The sequence below is a fragment of the Aulonocara stuartgranti genome, assembly GCF_965226115.1.
Source record: "Aulonocara stuartgranti genome assembly, chromosome: 13".
Taxonomy (NCBI): Eukaryota; Metazoa; Chordata; class Actinopteri; order Cichliformes; family Cichlidae; genus Aulonocara; species Aulonocara stuartgranti.
The window spans coordinates 15,385,103-15,409,846 of NC_138949.1; the positions used below are offsets into that span (position 1 = coordinate 15,385,103).

The 24,744-nt window shown below is 40.8% G+C and overlaps 1 protein-coding gene across 6 annotated transcripts in view; it reads right to left on the reverse strand.

Annotated features, from left to right (window-relative positions):
• LOC309720949 (uncharacterized protein) overlaps window positions 1–24,744 on the reverse strand; it is a 105,332-nt gene that overhangs the window by 20,485 nt on the left and 60,103 nt on the right. For all 6 annotated transcript variants that reach the window (XM_082558205.1, XM_082558206.1, XM_082558208.1 and 3 more), the window contains 19 exons: window positions 22,530–22,592; window positions 22,404–22,448; window positions 20,285–20,317; window positions 17,169–17,207; window positions 16,965–17,009; window positions 14,049–14,084; window positions 13,505–13,549; window positions 12,767–12,820; window positions 12,235–12,288; window positions 10,553–10,633; window positions 8,758–8,799; window positions 7,355–7,432; window positions 6,954–6,989; window positions 6,721–6,774; window positions 6,420–6,473; window positions 5,602–5,643; window positions 1,302–1,406; window positions 1,084–1,137; window positions 558–611 (listed from right to left, as the gene is read on the reverse strand). In XM_082558205.1, coding sequence (XP_082414331.1) covers window positions 558–611; window positions 1,084–1,137; window positions 1,302–1,406; window positions 5,602–5,643; window positions 6,420–6,473; window positions 6,721–6,774; window positions 6,954–6,989; window positions 7,355–7,432; window positions 8,758–8,799; window positions 10,553–10,633; window positions 12,235–12,288; window positions 12,767–12,820; window positions 13,505–13,549; window positions 14,049–14,084; window positions 16,965–17,009; window positions 17,169–17,207; window positions 20,285–20,317; window positions 22,404–22,448; window positions 22,530–22,592 — 1,014 coding nt within the window. The remainder of the gene's footprint in view (window positions 1–557; window positions 612–1,083; window positions 1,138–1,301; window positions 1,407–5,601; window positions 5,644–6,419; window positions 6,474–6,720; window positions 6,775–6,953; window positions 6,990–7,354; window positions 7,433–8,757; window positions 8,800–10,552; window positions 10,634–12,234; window positions 12,289–12,766; window positions 12,821–13,504; window positions 13,550–14,048; window positions 14,085–16,964; window positions 17,010–17,168; window positions 17,208–20,284; window positions 20,318–22,403; window positions 22,449–22,529; window positions 22,593–24,744) is intronic.

Sequence of the window (24,744 nt, forward strand, 5' to 3'; positions counted from 1 at the left end):
CTGTGGGGCACTTCATCATGCGACAACTTTATTAATTTATTTGGCGACTAGGCCCTATAGTGTATTGTTTGCTATATTTTAGAGATGCCATTGCATGCATTTCTTTGATCACTGAAAGAAAAATAAACCTGCTATCTGACCAAAACATGTCTTTTATTGAGCTGTTATAATCTAGTAGCAAGTGTGCCTGCTAGTAAAACTCTTCTGCCATGGCAGTTCAGTGCTGAAAGCTGACCTATGGGAAACTTCTCAGCTGCTTTCAACACTGTCTTTTTTTAAATGAACACACACAAACACGCAGGGCAGGCTTTGTTCTTCATAAAGTAGTTCCTTGGAGAGCAAGAGATAGGGCATAGTGCAAATGCAGCTCTGCGGATAGCTTTTGATAGCTTCTTTTGAAAACAGACTCTGAGAGCAGACAGACTTTAAGATGAGGCCAACATTAGAATATATTTACATCCGTTTGAAAAACCTCTTTCTCAATGTCACGGTGACTTCTGACCTGGTTAGATAACCACTGGATTAATTTGTTTAGATTCAACTTTTTCTTCACTCACCTCATCACCTTTATCGCCTATAGGGCCTGGGAACCCTCTCTCTCCTTTTACTCCCTGCAGGAAAGCAGAAGCAATAAAGTAGGGAAAAGTGAATGTTTTTCACAAGGAAAAAGGGAAGAAAAAAAAACAAACCTTAAACTAAAGTCTGATGGGCATAAATTTCAAAATGCATCTTCCAGCACACAACTTGAAATTGCCTAGCCTATTTCACCATGGTACAAGACTGTATCCATAGCAACAACTTCTGCAGTGAAAACCCAAGTGTGTTCAGAATAATATGAGTTGTGGAACAGCTACTTAGGCTTTCAGGAATAATGCAAAAATAAATTCATGAAAAGCTTTTTTTTCAGTGCAAATCTTTGTCTAGCAGATTAAATGCACATTTAAGCAAACAATATCATAAAATAAGGCTATATCTTCTACACATTCTTGTCATGCTGATAAAATGGGTTATTCATATAGTAATATCTTTATAAAATCCATTTTTGTTATTTCACAAGTTTACATTTGACATCTTCTTGCCTACCTTTGGACCTTCTTTTCCCGGGTTACCCATCGGGCCTCTGACCCCAGGATCTCCCTGTTTGGAAAAGGAGTCCATAATGGATTTGTGTTCAATAGCGCAAGCATGCACTCAAAATATTCATGAAGGAGCACTGAAAGCATGATGTGCAATGCAAATCAAAGTCACATTTTTTTTGTAAATTGTCTAAATTGTCTGCTATGCTAATGAGTCACTTGTACCTTTTCTCCCACTAAGCCCTCTGCTCCTTGCACTCCGGGGGAGCCTTTTTCTCCCTTCTGTCCAGGCAGCCCTGGGACTCTCGTCTGGCACACACTGCAGGCATTCTACCAGTGCAGGCAAGGCAGGAAGCAAAAGTGGAAGCACAGATAAGATTTCATCAGGCTGAGCTGGAACACTGTATTTTCGCCCTTTATTATGTCACATCCCCTGGGTGGAGGACAAGACCCCAACTGACATAAAGTGTTCTCAAAATGTCCACAGAGCAGAAATAATGTGAACCCACCTAGAGTGCCTCCAAGAGTGTCTCTCACTGAGGTGAGTGGTGAACTTTGTCAAACTCACTGACTGTGACATTTAGGTGAGAACCTAAATATCATTGGACCAACTCCATTGGCACTGCTGCACGTTGTGACTCGGACATACTGTATGTGCAGCAGGATTAGTGAGCTGTTGCAATGCTGTATTTGAGTATTTTAAAACGAGTTTACTCGATCTTGATAAGGACTTTCCAGATATTTTGCTCAAGTGACTTTGAGCAGTGCTGCTTTACAGCTTTTACTAAGACCATTTTTACATGTGGATACTGAATTTTTTTTGCCAGCTACATACTTACGGCGCACATAAAATCTACAATGGCATTTCAGCACTGACCCCAGAAAAATGTATATTGTATCACATCTCATCTCACCGTATCTTATCGCATTGCACTGTATCGCATCTTGATCTATTCTAGATACACTATAGACTCTACTCCTAGCACAGAAAAGAATTAGGAAGTTTAAGTTGGAAAAAGGCAGTAAAAACAAATGCATTTCAAAAATAACAACAACAACAAAATCTCACTAAATTTGAAAAATAAAATGAAAAGCCATCGTTTCAATATTGCCATTTAAGCCTAATCTTCAAAGACTTCAACACAATGGCAAAATAATAAGAGCATGCTGTTACTGACATGAATGAAAAGAAAAACAATACCCGTATTAAATGTGTTTAGCGCTTTTTTTTGAAGGTGTCATCGAGGTCTCAAGAGTACTAATCACCAGAGGTGGGACCAAGTCATTGTTTTGCAAGTCTCAAGTAAGTCTCAAGTCTTTATCCTCAAGTCTCAAGTCAAGTCTCAAGTAATGTCAGGCAAGTCAGAGTCGAGTCTCAAGTCACTGGTGTAAAAGTCCGAGTCAAGTCACAAGTCTGAAACTTTGAATTTCAAGTCCTTTCGAGTCTTTAAAAAAAACAAACGAAAAAATAATGTTGCAGTTATATGCTAAATGTAAATATTAGACCATGTAATTTTAAAATCTGTGTTTTTCTCAACACATACAAAATAGTGAACTTAGAAAATATACACAAATTGTAAAATTGCACCTCTTTAAAATGCAGCTCAATTAAACCTAGCTCCAAGAATAATTTTCACCGACAGTTCTGAGATAAGCTGCATGTTGTTCTTGGATGCGCTTGTAGGACCAGCTTTAAAATCGCATGACAAAAATATCATACACATTAAAAAAAAACTGTATCACCAACGTAGCCTGGAAAACATTTGCTAGTTAGATGAAGTCAGCTATCTCATCGTAGCATATTTATATGCATATTTATAATTATACGGTTCTTGGAGTGAGTGCATACACTCATGAAGTTTAGTAACTTCAGGTCACTGCAACAAGCCCAGGTACAGTTTACCGACGGATGGGTGCAGGACCTTGAAATGCACCGTGTAGAACGAAAGACCATCGTACGTATCATAAGTTTACCAGTCTCACAAATCGTCTTCATAAATACACATTCGTTAACCGTTTATTAATATAACCTTTGAGCTCAACGGTAATTAATTAGTAGTGGAAATAATTTCTGGTAGCATCACAGAAATGTAGCAGTGACAATAATACTGTATGCTGTAATCGTACTGGACAATTAGTGATACAAAAAACCTGTTTTATCCTGTGAATAAAAGTATGTGTTTTTGTCAATGTACCATAATAACAGAAGCGAAACGCAATATTGTGTCAGGATAATTTACTATTTATGCACAATAAATAAAGGAGCATAGCGCAACAATTTCTGTTCAGCGCCAGACTTGCTTGTAACCTATATCACCAATTATGTTAAGAAAAATGACGTATTAACTACAACAGCAGACTGACCTTTGTGTAAATGCTTGGAGCAGACTAACCTGTGAGCTGGAGGGTTCTGGGACGTTATATTTGATCTTTGAATGGCTGCAATCCAGTCGCCTCTTTGTTACTTCGGAAACATGGCTGGAACAATTTCTCTTCAACGACATAATCCGATAACAACCGATCTCTTTACCCGTCGGCTTCCCGTGGCTGTCATGCGACCGGCTATTGCAGTTAATAATACAACAGCTTCTTGACATTTTTGTGTTTCTTTTTATCGCTGTGTGACTGATTTTAATTGAAAGCCTGCGTGCGCTAGTACCGCTTGCCACGAGTTCCCAGAATCCTTTGCGGTTCTACCCGTGAATGACGTCACATTTTCAATCTCTATATAATATGCATGTTAAATTTTATATTTGGGGTAAAATATCAAGTCTTTTCAAGTAAACCGGTTCAAGTCCAATTCAAGTCCCAAGTCATTGGTGTAAAAGTCCAAGTCAAGTCACAAGTCTTAGAACATTTTTTCAAGTCAAGTCTAAAGTCATAAAATTAATGACTCGAGTCTGACTCGAGTCCAAGTCATGTGACTCGAGTCCACACCTCTGCTAATCACAGCGGCGTTGCCTTCTGCACGGCCGGCCCCCGGACCGCCATCGCCTGAGCGGCCGCCGTTGCCTTCCGCACGGCCGGCCCCCGGACCGCCATCGCCTGAGCGGCCGCCGTTGCCTTCCGCACGGCTGGCCCCCGGACCCTCTTCGCCTGAGCGGCCGCCGTTGCCTTCCGCACGGCCGGCCTCCTGAACCTTTTGTGCGCCTCCACGGCCTTCTTCGTGGCCGGCCGCCTGAACTGTGCATCGGACTCTGCTCCCCTGTGAGTTTTGTGAACGTTTGTTTGGGACTCTGGGGCCTTCGTTTTGGTCATGGCCCGGTCCCTCCGTCCTGGGCCCCCTGCCACCCGCCCGGGTCTGGTGGTGTGTTTCTGTGGCTGTCGGGGGCCAGCCCTTGAGGGGGGGGGGGGGGGGTACTGTCATGGTCCTGCGGCCATGACTCAGTGACTTTGTGTTTATGTTCTTTATTGTTATTACTTTCATTATTATTCTTGGGCTGTTTTGGGATGGTTTGTGTTTGGGATTTTAGACACTGGGTTCTGGGTTTGTGCTCCCTCTATTGGTCCCTGGTGTTAGTGTTCCCCTGTCTCGTCAGGTTAATCAGGTCCAGCTGTTTCCCCCACCTGTGTGTGTGATTTCCCAGTGTGTCTTTGTGTACTTATAGTGTGTGTTTTCCTCTGCTCCTCGTCGCGTCGTCTGTGTTCATACCCGGTGAATTTCCCTGCGTGCTCTCCCTGCTGTTCTCCCTTCATGTTCAGGTTTGCCACTCCTTTGTGTAGTTTCTCCCAGTTTAGTTCGTCCTTAGTTCTGTTTGCCATCTCCACTTTATGTTCAGTATTGTCAATAAATCACCCTTCACGTCTGAAATAGTGCTGCGTTTGAGTCCTCCTTCCACTCTTCACACGGCCGCTGCCCCGAGCCGTGACAGCCTGTCTGCTGATTTTGGGACAAACTTATATAATATGTCCCAAAAGTTAACATTCGTTCAGATTTACATATTGAGGGTTAAGGTTTAAGTAATGTAAAATGTAGAGAAGAGACAATTAAAACGGAGCTAGGGCAGAAGAGAAGTCATTTTGCGTGAGTGTTTTGAGGCTTTTGGATCAAGTGGTGACACATTGTTTGAATGGAGAAGTGCTATTTAGCAATTATTCTTCTGTAAAACTGTATACAATGCATATCTGAAGCCGATCTTATCTTTTGAGACAGTAATCTCTTTATAATCTTGTTTTTCACTTTATTTGCATTGCACTTGTGTGATATTTCAATATTTCATTGTCACACTGAGAGGCTTTACTAAACATGTTGTCACACTGTGCACCTCTGGTGAATGAGTAATCCGGGCTTTCTCGTGAAATTGTTTTCTTTTATTTTCTGGATCTCCTTCTCCCAGTCATCCTGATGAAGGCACTCAAGGGCTTTCTCACAATATCTCTCAAGTGATTGCATCCATGTATTAGTGGGATAGTACTGTTTCAAGCCGGCAAATGCTGTTCAATTTAAATACCAACCCTCACGCTTTTGCATGCAATTGTTCTGTGAAAACAATGCAATTATCATCAACTATGGAGATATAAATACCTTAAGCAAAGCACCCATGTCTCCAAAAATCGGCAGGGCAGTCTGTTAGGAAAAAAGAAGCAAAAAAAACAAAACAAAAAAAACCTTAATTTCAAATCTCATCTCTCTTTATTTTTGAGATTTCTGCAGTTGTTTATTTTTGCTCGACTGCTTCTTTTAATAAAACATCACAAGGCACACAAGACTGACTTACATGCCTGGAATGCGATTTTTTTTTCCTTGAACATATTTAACAAAGTTTGCTTTAAGTGTTTCATTCTCAGTTTTATCTGGATTGCTTGAGGAAACGGTTTAATAACTTTGTTATTTTGGAAGACATGATCCCAAATCTTCAAAATATTGTTGTTCTCTGAAGCTGAGAAAAAAAAACAACATTTTGATGTGAAGCCCGTGTATTTAAAAAAAAAAAAAAAACAACATAAAATGGTATAAATGGCTTTCATGCGTCTTTACAACGCATGAATATAAATGGGCTAAAATGCAAAAATTTCAAGGCTTTGATGCAGCAGCGGTAGGAATGGTGAGTCACACTACAGCTATTAGCACTTTAGTAAATGCTCCTCATTTGAAACTCACAAAGACACAAGAAAGGAATAAAAATATGCTCTAACAACAGGGGGCCGCCAATTTGTTGTAAACTGGAACATTTTCCTGAATGTGGTGTCGGTTGCTGAACACTAGAACTACAGCTACTTATTATCCCAAAACTGCAGCTACAGTCTGAATACTGAGTTTGACTTTAAGGTGATCTCAGTAGGTCTCATGGCTGATCAGTGATGCTGAACCGCTGTAAGCAAAACAGAGATTTTCTTACTTACTGGTTCACCTGGAGGTCCAGCAGGCCCCGGTGGACCTGGCCTACCAGGGGAGCCCTTTAATTGAGACAGAACAAGGAGTTAACAGCACTTCTGGTTACGATATGAAGCACACAGGCAAGGCTATAACTTTCAGCTTTCACACTCTTCTCAGTTGGTGGGGATTTGTGTCCAGGAGCTGTGATACATTGTACTTGTTCATCCACAGTTGGTAGCTGACATTTCTCCATGCTTCTGGCCATCTTTTATCTGTAAACGTGCAAGGGAGTGGAAAACAGTGGAAGGACAGGCTGTCCTAACTCACCTCTCTTCCTGGAGCTCCTGGGGGGCCAAATGGACCCGGGGGTCCACGAGAGCCCTGAAAAATACCAAGATAGAGGCTAGCAGTGTTGCCCTATACAGTCACCCACACTTACTGTTAATAGTGCTGTAACAAAATTGCCAAGAAGAGATCCATGGCTAATTGGACGAACATTTTTAAAAATCGACTTGAACATCTTGTTTGTGTTGTGGATACAGAAAATTTATCGCACACACCTCAATTCCTGGCTCCCCGGTGGGTCCCATGGGGCCCTAAAAACACATCACACATCTTGTTAACACCACCTGCCCTCTAGCACCCAGGATCCAATAAAGGAATTGTGTTAGACACCTTTTGATCTATTGATTCTCTGTCTACAACCCTGTGTTTCAAAAATGAACACAGACTCACTCACTGTCAAATCTGAGTTTCAAACTAGCACCCCAGAGCGTGCATGATGAGGCGAGAGAGCAAGTAATGACCGATGTTTCTAATAAAAACACATCTCCAGTATTCAGAGAGTAGCCCATTCTTTCCACGCCTAAGACAAAAGCAGGAATCTGAAATGTTTCAAGGGTGCCACTAAATAATAAATGGTTTGGTGCTCACTGACCAATCAATACGACATCATACTCACAGGTGGCCCTGTAATGCTCTCCCCAGGTTCGCCCTTTTCACCGTGGTCTCCGGGCAATCCCGGGATGCCTCTTTCACCCTAACACAAACACAAGGGAGTGGTCAGTGATGATTTAATGATGGTGAATCCAGCTAAAGGAAGGGCTGCTGCATTGCTCATTAAGTATTCAAAGACTGCCAGAATCCATTTCCTGTTATCTTGTGCCTCTTTGCTTAAAGGGTAAAGAAAGAAAACATAACCGCGGTGAAGGCCGTTATCATGCAGATTTTAATTATGTCCATCATTTTGCCTACGTATGATACATAAGATACTCAACTGTGCAATTATTTTTCCATGTCAAATCCACTGATATTGATAGTACAAAGTGATCAGAAAAAAGAATGAAATCTCTTTGATATCCAAGCATGTTATGACAATTTCAGTGATATCAGTCATATTAGTGATTTCCAGCTGGTATTAGATGGACTTCAGGAGATATATCTTCATGTTAAAAAAAGTAAATAACATGGAAGATGATGTAGAGCAGTAAAAAAAAAGTCTCCAAGAACCTCAAAACTTTATTGTGTAATGTTTAAGTGAAATCCAAAAAAGACCATCAAAGAAAAATTAGTTTGATAATAAACTTCAAGGTAGGTTTGTTGGAATAATGCGCTCAAGGAAATCAGAGAGAATGGTTTAAACGCAATAGACCAGAGGCCAGTTTTAAGGAGAAGCTGTAAAGCAGTGTCCTTGAAGGCAATGTGTTCAAAAAGCTACCTTTCAACAGGATAATAACCTCAAGCATACGGGTAAATTTAGCAAAGAATGGCTCAAAAAGAAGAAAATTAAAGGTTAAAGAAGGGTCTGGCCAAATAAAAACTACACACAAGATCCTATCAGAATCTCACTGGAATGCTTATGGAGGGGATTTAACGTGGGCACTGCATGCAAGAGCAACATTTTGCAAATGAGGAAACTTTACATGGAAAGGTGGTCAAGAATTTGAGTGAGGCACAGTACGACCAGGAGGACAATGATGCAAAACACAAAAGTTAAATGGAGCAGCGCTACCGCGTAAAGCCAAGGCTGCACTTACTTTTTCCCACAGAGGAATATTGCACCAATAGATCTGAACAAAGTGTTCAGATAGCCACACAGAGCCCTAAGGTCTCAGCCTAGGATTACATAATGTTACATCATTACAGAACATGACACATGTAGTCGGTGTCAGGTTCTGTAGAACAAAGCAAAGTGTGGACGTTTTCATTCCCGTGACACATTTTCAAGCTCATGCTATCCTGGAATTCGTGCCAGGTAAGCTATTTGTTACAACTTCTTCTTTTTTGTAGTACAATTAAATTTATTTAGCTGAATTGTTTCTTTTTCACTTTTTATTGCTTATTTGGTGATGTTGGAGGACCTACCTTAGGTCCACGAGACCCTCTAGTTAAAGGCAACCCGTCCCCCTGTAAAAACAAAAACAAAACAAAAAAACAAAGAAGACTTTAGAATAGAAATTCACTGCACACTGATCAGCAATTCTCTTTGAGAACTGAGGTAAGGCCCGAGAAGCAGCCCTAGTGCTTTAATTCAAACAGGAGTCTTGAATCAGTATGAGCTACACACATTACAGTGTTGCCTTATGAGCACATGTTCAATACTGCTTACAACAATTTGATTAGTTTCACTGTACAGATGCAAGGTGATAATGCCGTACCACAGAGAGGGTGGGGGGTGGGGGAGAAAACAAAAAACCTTAATTGGAATCGAGGTGCGGGCATTATTTACTGTACCATCCAGATGAGACATTGATTTCTGTGGTCAGCATGTATTTCTGGTGCAAGTCCTACATTGTAAATTAGCTGGGCAGAAGCTGGGTTTGAGCCAACACAGCAGTTCTTACAGTTTTGAGGAGAAATGGACCAGTTCAGTCAAACGTAAAACACTAAAGTTTGGGAAGTACAGAACTTTTGAAACCAAAGAGATCTGATGACATTAGTGGGGCACTTCCACTCTACAGAAACAGAACTTCTCCCTCGGTATGTGAGAGTAGATCATAAATTTATAGAAATTTATATAAACAGCATGTTTAAAGTACAAAGACTTAGCTGGTTATTATTCAGTTGAAGGCAAGCTCAACAAAGTGTGTGACATCTTAGTTCAGTGGTTTATACAGTTGCCTAACAAGGAAACGATCGTGGAAGGAGAAACAGATTCCTTTGGGGTTGTGTCAGGAAGGGCACTGAATACAAAAATCTGCCAAATCAAATGTGTGGCGCTACCTGCTGTGGCGACCCCGCATGAATAAAAGTGGCTTTGTCCTTAGCTGCTTGAGCAGGCTAACTCATTAAAGATATGTTTTGTTTATTTCCTTTTCCCTTACCTTTGTCTTATATGATAACGTCCATAAATGCTAAGGACATTTCTTCCTACATCTCCGCACACTAATGGTATTTTCAAAAGACAGAAATATGTCTGCTTTAAATGAAAGCCATTTTTCTTAGTTTAGCTTTTTCACCTATTGCATACAACACTGTGAGAGGTCATTTTCACGTGGTAAACACCCCATCTTGACACCCACAGCCGTGTTTTTCAATCCCTTTCCAATTTTCCCAGTGCAGGAGAATGTTAAGAGGTTTAAATACGTCGGCCTGAACACAATCTTTCCTTTATTACTCTGCTCACGGTACCCATGGCTTGCTTGATCAGTAGGTCTGCTGTTGGGCTTAATGTTCAGATTGGTGTTTCCACACACAAACAAACACGACTGTTTAAAGCTGCAGAAGTCCACAGGTGATTGAGAAGTGCGAGTGCCATCAACCGGGATTGAGGCTGTGGCTGCACATGCACAGCCTCTTTGGGAAAGCTATAATGAACATTTCTATATGCAGAGCCATGTCTATAAAAGAAACTGAACAGCTATGTGCTCCAATTACGAGGATAGGTGATTATCCAGGATGGGGATATGTGATGGTGGACTATCTAATGATATTGCTACTTCATAACATCATTGCATCTGCGCTGCTGGAGGACCTAGTTTCTTTAACTTGCCTGCTGCTACTCTAGCTGTTTGCAGGTGATCTGCATTTCTGAAAGTCTCCTGTGTTTCCATCTGCTGTTTTATTGGACTGCATTAATAGTTTTTAATGCTGTATCCTGTGTCTTCAGAGCTGAACCCAACAAGGTGAGGTTACTGTCTACATTTGATATAATACCCACCATATATCCACCCACAGGTTCGCCAGGCTCACCCTTAGGACCTGGAGGTCCTGGTGGGCCGATCATTCCACCAGAGTCCCCCTACAGACAGAAAGACAGATGCTATTTAGAAATTTCTCCATAAAAAAACATTAAACCAGCCCTGTCTTCTTAACAAGCCAAAGAAAGTGCAGTGTTAGTTAGACACAGTGAGGTGAAAAAAAGGGTGAGAAGATGCAAGGATGCACATGTGAACGATGTCAACACCAGCGCATCATGTTAGTGGGAGAACCTTTTGTTTTGCATATTTGTCACACTCACATGTTTTAAATCATCAAAAAAACCCTATCCAAACCCACCTGACCCTATGTGAAAAAAACAACTGCTCCCCTTGTTAAATCACTTCCACAACCATGTTTGACTGTTGCTATGGTGATCTTTTTATGAAATGGCATGTTTATTTTATGGCAGATGCAAAGGGACTGAAAGCTTTGAAAAATTTCAGAGAATGATTTTCCTCTTAAATTTTAGGGATCATCAAGATGTTTATTTCTTTTTGGTCAGCAGTTTTCTCCCTGGATCTCTCCCACAGATGCCATTTTTTTCCTGGGCTCTGTCTTATTGTTGAAACAGGAAGTTTGACCTTAACTGAGTGAGTTACTTTGTTCCTCATCTGTTCTTTGCTATGCCTTTGCTATCAACCTCAACAGTGCTTTATTGATACTTATCAATTTTTAGCATGGTGGTAATGACTAGCTGCTACAAATGAGCATGTCAGCATTGTTGGGTAAAGACTGCCACCATGCTTAGCATTCATATAGCTGTTCTTTTCCTTTTTTGCTTGTTTTTGGAAAATACTGCTTGAAAAATAAATGAAAGAATTGTAGCATTTTATTGTTTTGTCAATAATATTAGCAGCTATTACTGCTCAAGAGACAGTCTTCCACAGTAAAGTCCCATTTTAAAAAAGTCATGATTGCTTGATTGATTAAGCTGACAATATACTATATTTACTAGTTATCTTTAAAGTTCCTAATAAGAATATACATATATATGTATGTATAAACATTGTTAATTGCTGCATCTGCTAACATTTTTTACTCTATGCTACGCTAACTGCCTTCTACCCCCAGCCTCATATTTAAGCCACAGACGCTGCTTATTTTTTTCTCCTATTTATTCATAGAGCGCCACACGAATGAAGTGCCTCTTAGATTGGAGTCAGTATAGCAAATTTGACAAAGGAGGATTATACAATGGAAAAAACGAGGCTTAAGCATTTTATGTGAATGAATATAGGAGGCTTAAGCACTCTAGGTCTATTTCTCTGCTCTGGAGAATAACAGAGTGACTCTGGTGGGTGGGGAGAATTGAGTGCATCTTCATTCTTTCTGACAAGTAACAAACCCCATCAAATATGCATGTCAGCTGCACACTTTTCCACTTTTCTAGTTTGCCACTTTCAGCAAAGTGTTTGGAATATAACTGCAAGAAGAAGAAAAAAACATTTGTGTGCAAAAACAGAGGAGTGAGAGGCACCGGAGACAGGAACACAAAGTTACACAATGACTGAGGATTGGACGAAGGGCAAGTAATCTAAAAGGCATCTTAGCAAGTTGTCTGGCATGTTGAACCTGTAATAAAACATCATAGCTTCATTTTTCTTTGCTTTCAGGTGAGGACTTGATTTGAAGTTTACCTACCTTTTCTCCTTTCAGTCCATCGTTCCCAGGTACCCCTGGCTCCCCTGGTGAGCCCTGTAAATAGTGGTGAAAAGAGACACATCTATCACCAGGCCTTCATCTTCTCACACACATTTATCTCCTCCTCCTCACTGCTTCAGCAGGCTGCTGTGTTCCAACATAATTTCCCTTAGCCAGGATTTATGAAATGCCTCTTTTCCCTCCCTGCTTTTGAATAAAGACAGATGCTCATTACCGAAGCAGGTGTGGAGAACAGATTGGGCCTCTGCCTCCGTTCCCGGCATAAAGCGCTTAGATTTGCCTCTTTCCACTAATTAATTCTTAAATTTGATTACTGATCGTCTGTGTAAAAATTCTGGACTTTTCTCCCCTACTTCTTCTCTATCTCTGCCTGCTGAGGTTTATCTATTTATCTCTCTATTTGGCTGGCGGCGTTAAGAAAGAGGACGATACGGCAAGGTGACAGATAAGGCGATGAGAAAAAGGAAGACTTGACATGAAGTGCTGGTGTTTATGATGCCAGAACACTTACTGGCTTGCCCGGGAGTCCTGGGGCTCCAGTGGATCCAGGAGGGCCTTGCTTCCCCTGGAAAAACACAAAGGAAAACCAACACTATGGATATTTGATTCTCTTTGTTTGGTTATAGATATGATTTCTGGGCTTTGGGTGTTCTTGCCCAGCCCAGCTACAATGCAAACACTGACTTTCCAAAGAATTTCATGAAACGTTGCCTGAGCAGCAGTATATTTGCATGCATGCGGTATTTCAAGTTAAAGCGACGCTGTTATTCTGTAAAAGCTTCTCATATTCACTTCCATTTTGAACTGTATTGTTTTTATATGTGAGGATGATCTAAATGATTCATATGTTACCATGGAAACTGAATTTTTACTGTATCTTGGCTTTTATCTCACAGTACATCTTTTACAGTAGCACTGAGACAGAGTCTTCTTAATTAACACTTGATATCATCATGAGCATTATTCAAAAGACTACATTTACAAAACAGGCTTAGAAACACCAAAACTGCAGATTTAGAGTTATTTAATTTGGACTGAACTCTGAATTTCAGTGCATTTTACTTTATTTTCCTTCCATCAATGACCAAAACCTCAGCAGCTCTTGTTATTCTGCTCCTCGGTCAAAGCTATAATGGCCTTTCATGCCTATACGTGTATCATTTTACCTTGTATTTAGCACATTTTTAGACTTCAAAGTTTGACCTACTCTAAATGGCACAGCACCCCAGAGATAAACACAAAGCCTCACCTCTGGTCCTTGATCTCCCTTTAGTCCTGGCGGCCCCATGTTTCCCTGTTAAATCACCAAAAAGGGTGAATAAGACGCACACGGGAGGCAGGAAACTGCAGGAAAAACATCTTGACCTCTGTGCTTTGTCATACAGCGCTGAGAGAAAAACTACATAGATTTGATTTCTTTCTGAGTTCAGTGTTTAGCAGAACTTTTGTGTGCTCCATGAATGTTTTGGAGTATTTGGTGAAACCTAAACAACAGAAAGAAACTTTGTGCAGCACGGTACCCTCCGGTAACAGCTCAATAACATCACTGGACTTCGTAGGGTTACTGCCAACCTACCAAATATACACCGAAGAAAGGATCCCTTCTAAAAAAAATAGAATCCGACAGAGAAATCAGTAATACCCTGCTGCGACTACTGGTGTACAAACACTGTGGAGCTTGTGTGGAGAGTTACAGAGAGTACTACGTTGGACAGGAAGGAATTTTGTAGCCTTATTTTCTTGGCAGTAGATACTCAAGTTTTAGTGCAAAGGTTAAGTCTTTGATAAGTCACCTTGAAGCCTTGCGGTCCTTGAGCGCCTCTCTCCCCCTGCAGAAAGTAAAGGAAACAGAAAAACATCCGTTCTCAAGATGTGTATAAAGATCCAAGCCATTTCTCTGGCTGACTGTGGTTAAGGTTTAAAAAAAAAGTCTTCAAGGACTTTCGTGAAGTTAGCATATGATGTGAAGGTTAAAACACAGAATATTTCCTTTGCCAAGTTAGCTTTTTTCTTGCACTGAGAATGTGAATATAATAAAATCAGCAGCTGTTGAGAAAAAAAATGAGTGTGTGAAATTTTTCTCTTGGCTTCATACCACACTACATTTTTTTTAAAATGTTTGCACTGTTCTTCTGGCTTTTTCAACAAAGAAACACCGAAATATGATTAATGTGGCAATTCTCAGCTTTAATTTGACTCCGACTATGATAAGATAAGATAAGATAAGATAGAACTTTATTAATCCCTCGGGTGGGTTCCTCTGGGAAATTCGATTTCCAAAAAAGCACAGCACCGACAGAAGTTACAGAGTTATACACACACACATATATATAAATACAGAGACAATATAAATAAAATATACGAAGGGGATAAATAGAATAAATAGGAATAAAAATAAAAATACAAGTGAATTGCACATTTCAAGTATTGAGTCTATTGCACCGTTGACTATTTACAAAAGTATTGCACAAAAGGTATTGTACAGTGAGGTGAAGAGGCACTACAGCTTAGTTGTTCCCCCCTCCTTTGTCCTCCTGTTTCCCCTCCCTCTCCCCTCCAGAGAGGAGTTAAACAGTCTGATGGCGTGTGGGACAAAGGAGTTTTTAAGTCTGTTAGTTCTTGTCTTTGGGAGAAGCAACCTGTCACTGAACAGACTCTTCTGGTTGTTTATGGCCGTGTGCAGAGGATGCCCAGCATTGTCCATAATGTCCATCAGTTTCTTTAATGTCCTTTTCTCTGCCACTGTCACCAGAGTGTCCAGCTTCATGCCGACCACAGAGCTAGCCCTCCTGATCAGTTTCTCCAGCCTGGATGAGTCCTTCTTTGCTGTGCTGCTCCCCCAGCACACCACAGCATAGAAAAGTACTCCAGCAACCACCGACTGGTAAAACATCCTCAGGAGCTTCCTGCAGATGTTAAAAGACCTCAGCCTCCTGAGGAAGTACAGTCGGCTTTGGGCTTTTTTATACAGGTGCTCTGTGTTGCATGACCAGTCCAGTTTATTGTCCACCCACAGCCCGAGGTACTTGTACTTGTTGACCACCTCCACCTCCTCCCCCTCTATCTGAACCGGCAGTGGACCTGCTCTAGACCTCCCGAAGTCCACAACCAGTTCCTTAGTCTTTGAGGTGTTGAGTTGCAGGTGGTTTGTGTGACTCCATGCGACAAAGTTCCTCACCAGACTTCTGTACTCCTCTTCCTGATCATCCCAGATACACCCCATGATGGCTGTGTCGTCTGCAAACTTCTGAATGTGGCATAATTCAGAGTTGTAGCAGAAGTCAGTGTCGCTGTTATGACACAAACACGGTGCTCAGTGTTTACGGGTTGATTAGTAGGGGGCTGATATACTCAGTGACCGGCTGCAGTCTCCAGGCCTTCCCTATACTTCCACTTTCCTCTTTGAGTGGTCTCTCTGCTGATAGTCTGCTATCCAGTCTGTTCTTCAGCAAGCAGATTGCATCCTCAATCACACTTAGATTAGAGTATTTGACTCAGTCACTTGAGGATAGTCCCACTCTTCACCTTGAAAAGCTCTCTCTAACTTTATGTTTAGGATGTTTTTTCTGAATATTACCACACATAATGCTCCTGTACGCACTGTCACTTCAGAACTGCTACAATGCTTTACACATGAGGTCACATGACCTTTGGTTTTTGAGCTATTCCTTTTTTCTCCCCACTACATTCTCCTCTTTGTAACATTTGATTGAGGTTAATTTTGTGTCATTTTGTGTCATTGCAGAAAATTGTTCCACAGCACTCGTAGCTTCCTATTGTTCTTTTTTTGGTCTGGTTTTTTTTGTAAATTGCACGCTTTTCTCTCCTATTTGCAGGGTTACCATGGTTTTGCATCCTGTTTTGAATCCTCTGAGGTCATGCTGTCTTAATCACTGACAGGGACACATGTATGCTGACACACAGAAAACATTTCTCACTTGCCGTGCAGTTACAAATGGGCTTTTTTTTTTTTTTTTTTTTTTACACACCACAAAAATATTTTTCCCAGCCATCAACGATATTTGTGTACCAGTTATTTTCCCACTTTGTGCTGCTTCACGGCAAACAACCTCTGACGCCTCTCTGACTCTGGATCTCCTTCATGTGAATGATGACCTCTTTATGCCTCAATCTGACAGGCAGCTCCACTCTTCCGCTCTTCTGGGCGTGTCCACTTACTTTTGAACCCTTCCATTTCAAATATTTCACATGTGATTCTTTCAGCATTGACATAAATATACTTTAATTAAGGCAGAGACTTGACACTTTATTATAGATTTTCTAAAACTTGATGCACTGACAAAGACAGTCTGATTCTGCATCTCTGCTTGTGATTTGTTTTTTTTCTCTTTTCATTCAGCTGACTGTCTTTTGATGTTTTGGCCAATAGCTGCGTCAGTGGCCTTTTGTAATCTGCTTGCTTCCAGTAGATGCGTCTGTTGTTTTGAGGTCCAAACAATAATTGCATGCCAATTTATTCAGCGGCTCACCTTGTGCTTCTTTACAAAGCGCAAGGATGAAATTCAACTCAGAAACTGCACAGTAGGTGAAGTCCCATTGTTCTTTCAAAAATCAAATGTCAGTCCCGCTTTTGTTGACGCTACGTAAGAAATTGGTGTTTTTCACACTGTGGTGTTGGAGGCAATGTCTGAGACCTAATGCTTAGTTTCCTGTTGTTAAATTGTCTTAATAATGACAGAAAATCTCACCTCATCTCCTTTTTCTCCTTTTAGGGCTCTTTCCTTCATTTCGTCCTTAAAAAGGAAAAGAAAAGAAAACAAAAAAGAACAGGAGAAAGCAGATGACTTTAAAATTTGACTGTACCGTACTTTGTGTGCAGTGTGAACAAGGAGCTCGAGGAAATAAGACACTACATAAACATTTCATCTTCGGTGACATAAACAGCTGCTTACAGTTCCCGAAAGCTGTCTTAATCCATGTGCTGTCATCACCTAGGAGTAATGAAAAAGACACAGTGTTCTCTAAAAAGTTCATTGATCTCACAATTAGTGCAAGTGAAAACTGAAATAAATAAATAAAAGGAAACAAAGTGATTTGAGCTACTGAATATTTTAAGAATGCATGAGTGGCAGCTCCTATTTAATTCACAATTGGCTCTCTTGCCACCGGTCTGAACCCAGGTTAGATAAGAAAAGATTAAATCTGTATTTTTCCTTTCTCTTTCGCGGTATACTTTCAATACAGCTCAGAGTGACAGTGCAGCTGGGCAGAGCCTGCTACAACAAAATTAACGAAAGGCACGAGGTCAAGACCACTCGATGCACCGAAATTAAAGTCGCAAATCAAAGTGTTTGTACGGAGCTCCTAAGTTTCATATTGTCGCTTAGACCCGCCATTAATGCATTCCCCATCTAATCAGATTATAGTTTGAAATGAAAGTGCACGTGTCGATACACCTGTGAGCGAACTGGCTAAACTGCTGACAAATTGAAAACGAGTAAACATGCAAAAGTGTGACTCCACAAAATCCTTCGCTTTGGAAAAATAAAGATGTTTTCCATAAAATCCAGTTTCACAAAAGACCACAATTGCCTTTGAGAGCATGCACACGCCGGGTAGAGGTGGCGCGGTTCAGCCGGCGATGATACGAGCGATTGTTTCAGTTGGATTGCTCACAATCACATTTCAGTGCTGACACTGGAGACATTTACTGAAGGCAGACCTATCTGTGCAGATGCAGATACAATCTGGATATGAGCTTCACCACAGAAATGTTGGTATAAAGTGGACAAAAGGTTTTTAAGTGGATCTGATGTTTCAGGCCTAGTGCATCTATCTGCAATCATCAGAACTCATTATATCTGAATGTCCTAAGGCCTCTTGTGTTAACCATGTGTTTTGTGCCTGTGTGCAGTTATAACCTGGTCATTCTTGCAAGATTTAATGATATCAGAAGCAAGAGGAAACAGGAGCAATCTGGGGACTAAAAGCCATATCTGTGGGAGATATCTGCATGTGCCTACAGCTGACATCATTTTCATTAGTAACCGGACTGTTTCTCATTTAACTTTGATCCTTTTTTTCCTCTCTATCCAGCTGTTACAGCTGTTCTTATTTCCTTACTAAATGCGTCTCTAAGCCTTTTGGAAATTTTGTTGCAAAGAGGCTACATACCCTGGGGTGCTTTCTCTTCCTTTAGCAACAATAGTCAAACTAAGATTTGACAAAGATACTGAAACCTCGAACGCATCCCTGCGCAATCAGTCAACCTTCAACTTGCATATTCTCAATGCCTTTACTCATTGTCATCAACATGTGACTCAATTTCTGTCCAAATTTGGCATAACAGATAACCTGGCATAACAGATTCAGTTTAATAGATTATAAGCTCTATTTTAAAGGCGGGGACAATAAAAAACAGCACAGTCTCAGAGCTAAAAAGACTGTTTTGCCACTTTAAGGACATTGGGGGAAGTGATGACCATGCATGCCTGTAAGCGCACTGCTCCTCCCTGTCACTAATAAACACAGGCACAAGAAGGTTTATGAAGGGATGGTAATGATCTGAACCCTCGCTTCTGCTGTGTAAGGGAAATCAATGTTTAACTGCCAAAATTATCTGCCACGGGAAAGCAGAGAGCACAGACAGAGCCTGGTACTAAATATTCAAATAGCCTCATTTATCAAATGACTAATGTTTTCCTCTCTGCCGTGTGCTCTAGTACACATCTCATATATCCTGGGTGGCCCACACCTCACTACACAACAATGAACACAATTTCTATTTCTGTTTCGATAGAAAAAGTCTTAATCCACGAGTAGAAACGAAATTCAAACAAATAAACAAAACGACACTTGCATTGACGTACATTTTTATCAAATTACATTTTTGTTGGGTACACAGAAACCAGTGAAACCAGCAGAAATTGAGTGATATTTGTTCACTCTATAATTAAGTTGTCTAATTTCCTTATGAATCATTTGCTAACGAGCAATGAAAGTGAGAATGAGAATCAAAGCCATCAAACTTTGTTTCCAAGCTCACGTCTAAAGCCTTCAGAAGTTCAATAGGAAGCAGATCTTTAGAACAAAACCCATTAGGGCCGAGTCCTCTAAATGTCAGTCTTTTAAGACACAAAGACTTTGAGACTGTTTTCATTTGATACTTTTTTATCCTTTTTTCTTTCTTTCCTTTAAAAAAAAGGCTACAAATAGTTGCTGCCTCCCTTTGGAGTCATTACTGCCGCCTCAGAGATCTTTACCTGATTCGTCACAGTGTATTTTTGTCTTTAAAATGTCTAAGTAATGAGTTCTATCATGCCAGCGCCACCCACTCTGTACCACCTTCAGCATATGTCAGACATCCACTGTGACGTCAGTGTTTCTGTTTCTGATCTGCCTTTCAGCTGAAACTGTCGCGCAAATGGGAAAAAAAGTAAGATCGGGGCTTGTAATGGTTTGTAATTCTGTAATTTAAAATTATGAGCACCACGAGCGGGCCGTGTACCGCGTGACCCCCATTACTTCACACGACAAAGACTCCCAGGCGAAGGATTTTAACATCTGATGAGTGCAAATGCGTTCTGTGGATGCCAGACACACAAAAAGTCACAGTTCGTAGCTTTTCAGCGCCGTGAAAGCTATTCCGTGCACAATTCCCAGATATGCATGTGGTTTATAGTTCTCAGGGAGCTGCCAATTATCAGTGAATTCATTATCTGAAAAAAGGAGGGAGCTATTTCCAGAGAAATTCAACATGACTAATCTCATCTGCCTTAAAAAGGCTGCCCATGTTTGGTGCCCTTTATCAACACTGATCCCCTGCTCATATTAAAAAAAAAAAAAGAAAGACAGAAAGAAAGAACGAAAAAGTATATATTTAATGATAGAACAGAGCTGGAGGACTGTCAAAGAAAGGAAATTATACAAAAAAAAAGTACAAACAAATGCTTTCGTGACTCATCCAGCATGGTGTGTTGTCTCTCAGGATGAAACCTAAGAATGCCATTTCATGCCAACTCATAGTAAAGACTATTTCTGTGAGGCGGGGTTGCATAGATTTACTTACAGGACCGGGAGGACCAGGAGGGCCGACATCACCCTGAAAATCCAACAGAAACATTGTATCAGTGGCTGCTTATGACGGTGACAGAGCGACAAGCTGGCAGTGACAAAAAAGAAGGAACATAAAAAAGCACTTGAGAAACCAGTGCTGAAAGCAAGCTGCCACAGGTTACCTGGAACAACTACATCAATAGGTTTAAGAGCAACAGTTAAGAAAGCAATAACATGAGCAGTCTTTAGTGAAAACACTGCCACAGCCAAAAGACGAGCAGAAACAAAACATAATTCTCCTTAAAGAGCGTGCTGGGATACCGCCTCTCAGGTGTCTCACACAGAATGCTAATTAACGTTGTGTATATCCATACCATGTAACCTATGAGCATTGTAATGGGCTTATTAAGTGCCCTGGGGAACCTTTCAATTTGGCAAAGCACGTGGGAGCGTCAGTTCTTTCATTTGCAATTTACAAACTGCAATTTTTGTGGTTGTAATAGAGCAAAAAAAACCCAAACAAACACATGTTGTACCTTACCACTTTTTAACAGAAAAAGGTTTCCAGCGATTTAAATGTCAGTTTAAAAATACCCACATATTACAAGTTAAAAAAAGTCACACAACTCATTTGTGGCACGGCTCTTGGGATGTCAATGTCAGTAAGTCCATCGCTTTGGTCCAGAGAGAAATACCCCTGTTTGATGGATTGCTATGAAATTGCACAGAGGTATGCATTGTTCCCCGATGATGAATCTGGCTGACTTTTGGACTGTAAGACTTCGAGAAATATGGTTCACATTTCCATGCTGCCCGTGCCATATATCAAAAGACTCTGGTCATCCTTTAACTGTTCCTCTTGGAATACAAGCAAATGTTTGACTTTTAGTGCAATAGCTTGACAGCACTGGGATGGACAGCCATACAGTTGGCCACATAGTACCAAGTTTTCCTCTATTGTCATGAACAGCTCATGTTTGCTTCTTCTCCTACTAAAAAAATTGTGTCTAACATTTGTCCTTAGACCTTTCGAGCATCGTTTTAGTTAGTTGGATGCCCATTCACAGTCCCAAAGGAGCAGGGGATCAAACTGCCAATACAGCCTACTGAGGCCAGGCTGCACCTCTGACAGAAATACCCCCACCTGTATGAACTGCTGTGGAAATTTTGAGTGCGATAAACCTAATCGAGGAGTTTAATCGTTTTGGTGATTCAACAGCTCATCATCTGGCACCATCAGCATCAGACCAAAACTTCAATTTTCCCAGCTATCTAAAATAATATGCAGAACACAGCCAGAATTATACATACTCGGGATCAACGTGACAGCACTGATATAATGGAAATGTCAGCAATTCAGCTCCAGCCTCACACCTCTGCAGGTATGACTGCTTTAGAAACAAACGCAATCAACTGAACTCCACATACATCTATTCAAAATCAAGTTTTGCATGCATTATAAGCTGTGCGTACCTCTCAGTGCCTACCTATTGAAATGACAGAATGCAATCATTTTGAATGTATGTAAAGGAATTGGAAAATAGGGCAACGCGGTAAAATAATTTGTTGCGTATTTGTTAAGTTCTTACAGTTTAAAAGTCAGGAGCTACTGTAAAAATATGTAAATTGCTCTGTCTGCTTGAACAATTCATTCTTCTTTAGACCTAACTTCCTGCTTAGTGACACATAAAGAGGCACACTGAGATAGATAATTAAAGAAAATACCGTACAGACGCCACTGAGAACTCTGGTCCTGGTTTGTTTGTCTTTACCGCAAGAGATTTCTTCTGTAAATTATTGCTCTGACTCTATTATATTAACACGTAGAAAACACAAAAATACACACATACACACTCTCACACATACACACAACCTGTCAGTAATGAGAAAATGAGCTGGACCATGCTTAGAGGAGCAAATGATACAAACAATTGCAAATGTAAAAAACAAACACGCACAACAAATCATCGGCAGCTTCATTATTTGTTGGCAGATGATTTTAAAGATCACTGGAGGATAAACGGACTCGAAGAAGAAGAAGACGACTAACTCAGGAGGTTTAGCCTCAGAGTCTCAGGGAGCAGAAACAGAGGGAATCATCATATTTGCCACTTGACATTGATGTGACTTACTTTTTGTCCTTTCATGCCGCCGGATCCCTCGGCACCTGGCTGACCCTGTGGGAGAGGGAGGGAAGCCTCGGTTAATGACTCTGTAACGCAGCGGCATTGTAAATGTCAGTGCAGGAAAATACGTACAGGATCTCCTCTTTCTCCTTTCTCCCCCTTTTCCCCCAGGACTCCAGGCTCCCCCTTCTCCCCCTATATGAACAGAGCAGATCTCTGACAGTGACTGACAGCCAAAGCAGGACGAAAAGACACAAAGACACAAAGCTCTGAGAGTGAAACTTAGGTAAGGACAGTTGCTATGAATAAGTAATCAGAAAAAAAAAAAAATTCAGTACCGTGTCATCTCAAAATCAAAAGAGTTTGTAATTATGGAAGGGGCCAAAAGAAACACAGTGGCACAAGCTTCATGAGCCTGTGGCGTTATGTTAGACTTGCAGGATAATGAAAAACTTAATTCCCTGTTGCACTGCAGCACTTTCATGATGCCGTTCCCCTGCCTGCCAATAGATGGCACTTCATGACTGCCAGTGAGATGCCCTTGAAGTGTTTTGACAGGATTTTTTTCTGTCAGTTATGTGGCGAATATACTAAATAAACAGAACTCTAAGACAAATGTGCTCCATCCTTGGTCAAGACAGATAGTTAATGAATAATTTGTGATAAATATATATATATTTTTTGCAATCGTATACACATAGGAACTAGCTTTCTCACAATCTGCATACATTCAGCACCTACTTATGACCTTTATTGCTTATATTTTTTGTCATGCAAAGTCTTGGAGTCTTGGCTACATTTAGAAAGTGTGGCAAATATGTTGTCCGTGGCACATGTGTAAAGATTTGTAGGGAGTGCTTCACATACTCTGTGCAAAGACATTATGGAACATCTGTTTACCAATATAATATGACAAAAAGACATCTGAGAAAGTTTGCAGCACATTTGTACGCTCACTAACAGAGCCTGGACGCTAACAGACAATAATTGTCATTCAGTCCCTTCGACTTGCTAATGACAGCCGTGGTATATTCATTTAATGAGACATAGTCAGTGTTTCCTCATCCGAATTAGGAGCTGTTATTAAGTCAGCAGTGGCTGCAATGTATGAACAGATGGATTGTCTTATTAATATTTTAGTCGGGGAGGAGGAACAAGTGGCAAAACTGACTTTGAGCACTAATTTTTTGCAGCTTTATCAACTATGTGGAAACTCACCACACTACTGCGGAGACGTTGCAAGCAAATCAACTATATGAACGTTGGGAGGCTGTAAAGTAGGCCGCCAACCCACCATGCTGCACACAGAATTGTGGAAGTAGTTAACGGGTGAGTTATGACTGACATTCAGCGTAACACACAAGATGGAAAACTATTGTTATCCGAGTTGTCACTTGTACACTGTAATCTGGCGCAGACTCATGGCAAAAAAGAAAAAAAATTCTATCTTTATCTTTGTTTGATCTCCACGGAAGATTATTCAAAGTCAATTTACTGGCAGAGGTGTATGTAACAAGTTAATAAACCTTTCAAACGAGATTAACTGCGCCACAGCCAATATTTATGTAGATTATGACTGTATTTATACGAAGAGAAAGCCCACCGTGTATAAGACAGGGAAGCGCTCCACCTGTGGGTGTCTGCGGGTGATATGTTGCCTCTGAGAAACCTTGACTCATCAAACTGCAATTAAGCCTGTCTTGCATCCCTCTATCCATCAATATCTGCAGCATTCTGTCAGAGCCCATTTGAGACTGTCAGTGGGAGATGCAGTTATGGAGATGTAATTCATGAGAACACCGTCTTCCCAGCACATCATCCACTGCAGACCTTTTTTTTTTGTCTCCTTTAAAACATTCACCCGCTGTTGAGTGAGTGAGCGAGCGAGTGAGAGGGGGCTCAGCTCACACAGATGTTGCACAAGCTGCAGTTTAGTCTAACTTGCGTCTATTTTGTCCAAGTTAAAAAATGCACAAGGATGGCACTGAGAGGTACGGAGAATCCCCGGCGCTGTTCAATTATTGCTGCTCGTGAAAACTGTTACTTTTCATTCCTCTTGGAGGTGCGAGGGCTTATCTGCTCTCGCGTATCGTCCCCGGTTTGCTTAAATTCCTTTAAATGCATTACAGTTCTGTTTTTCATTATGGAAGATTAAAACGTGCAGTGATTCTCTGGGACACAAGTTTCCTTGTCAGCCACAGAAAGCATAAATTTATAATGATAAAGTGAAGACGTATCCGTGATGTAGGGGCATGACTGATTTATGGCAAGGGCGAGGCTGGCATGCACATTTAATGGAAGAATTAGAGCACGGGAACAATAGTGCTTAGCAGCGTATGTCTCATCT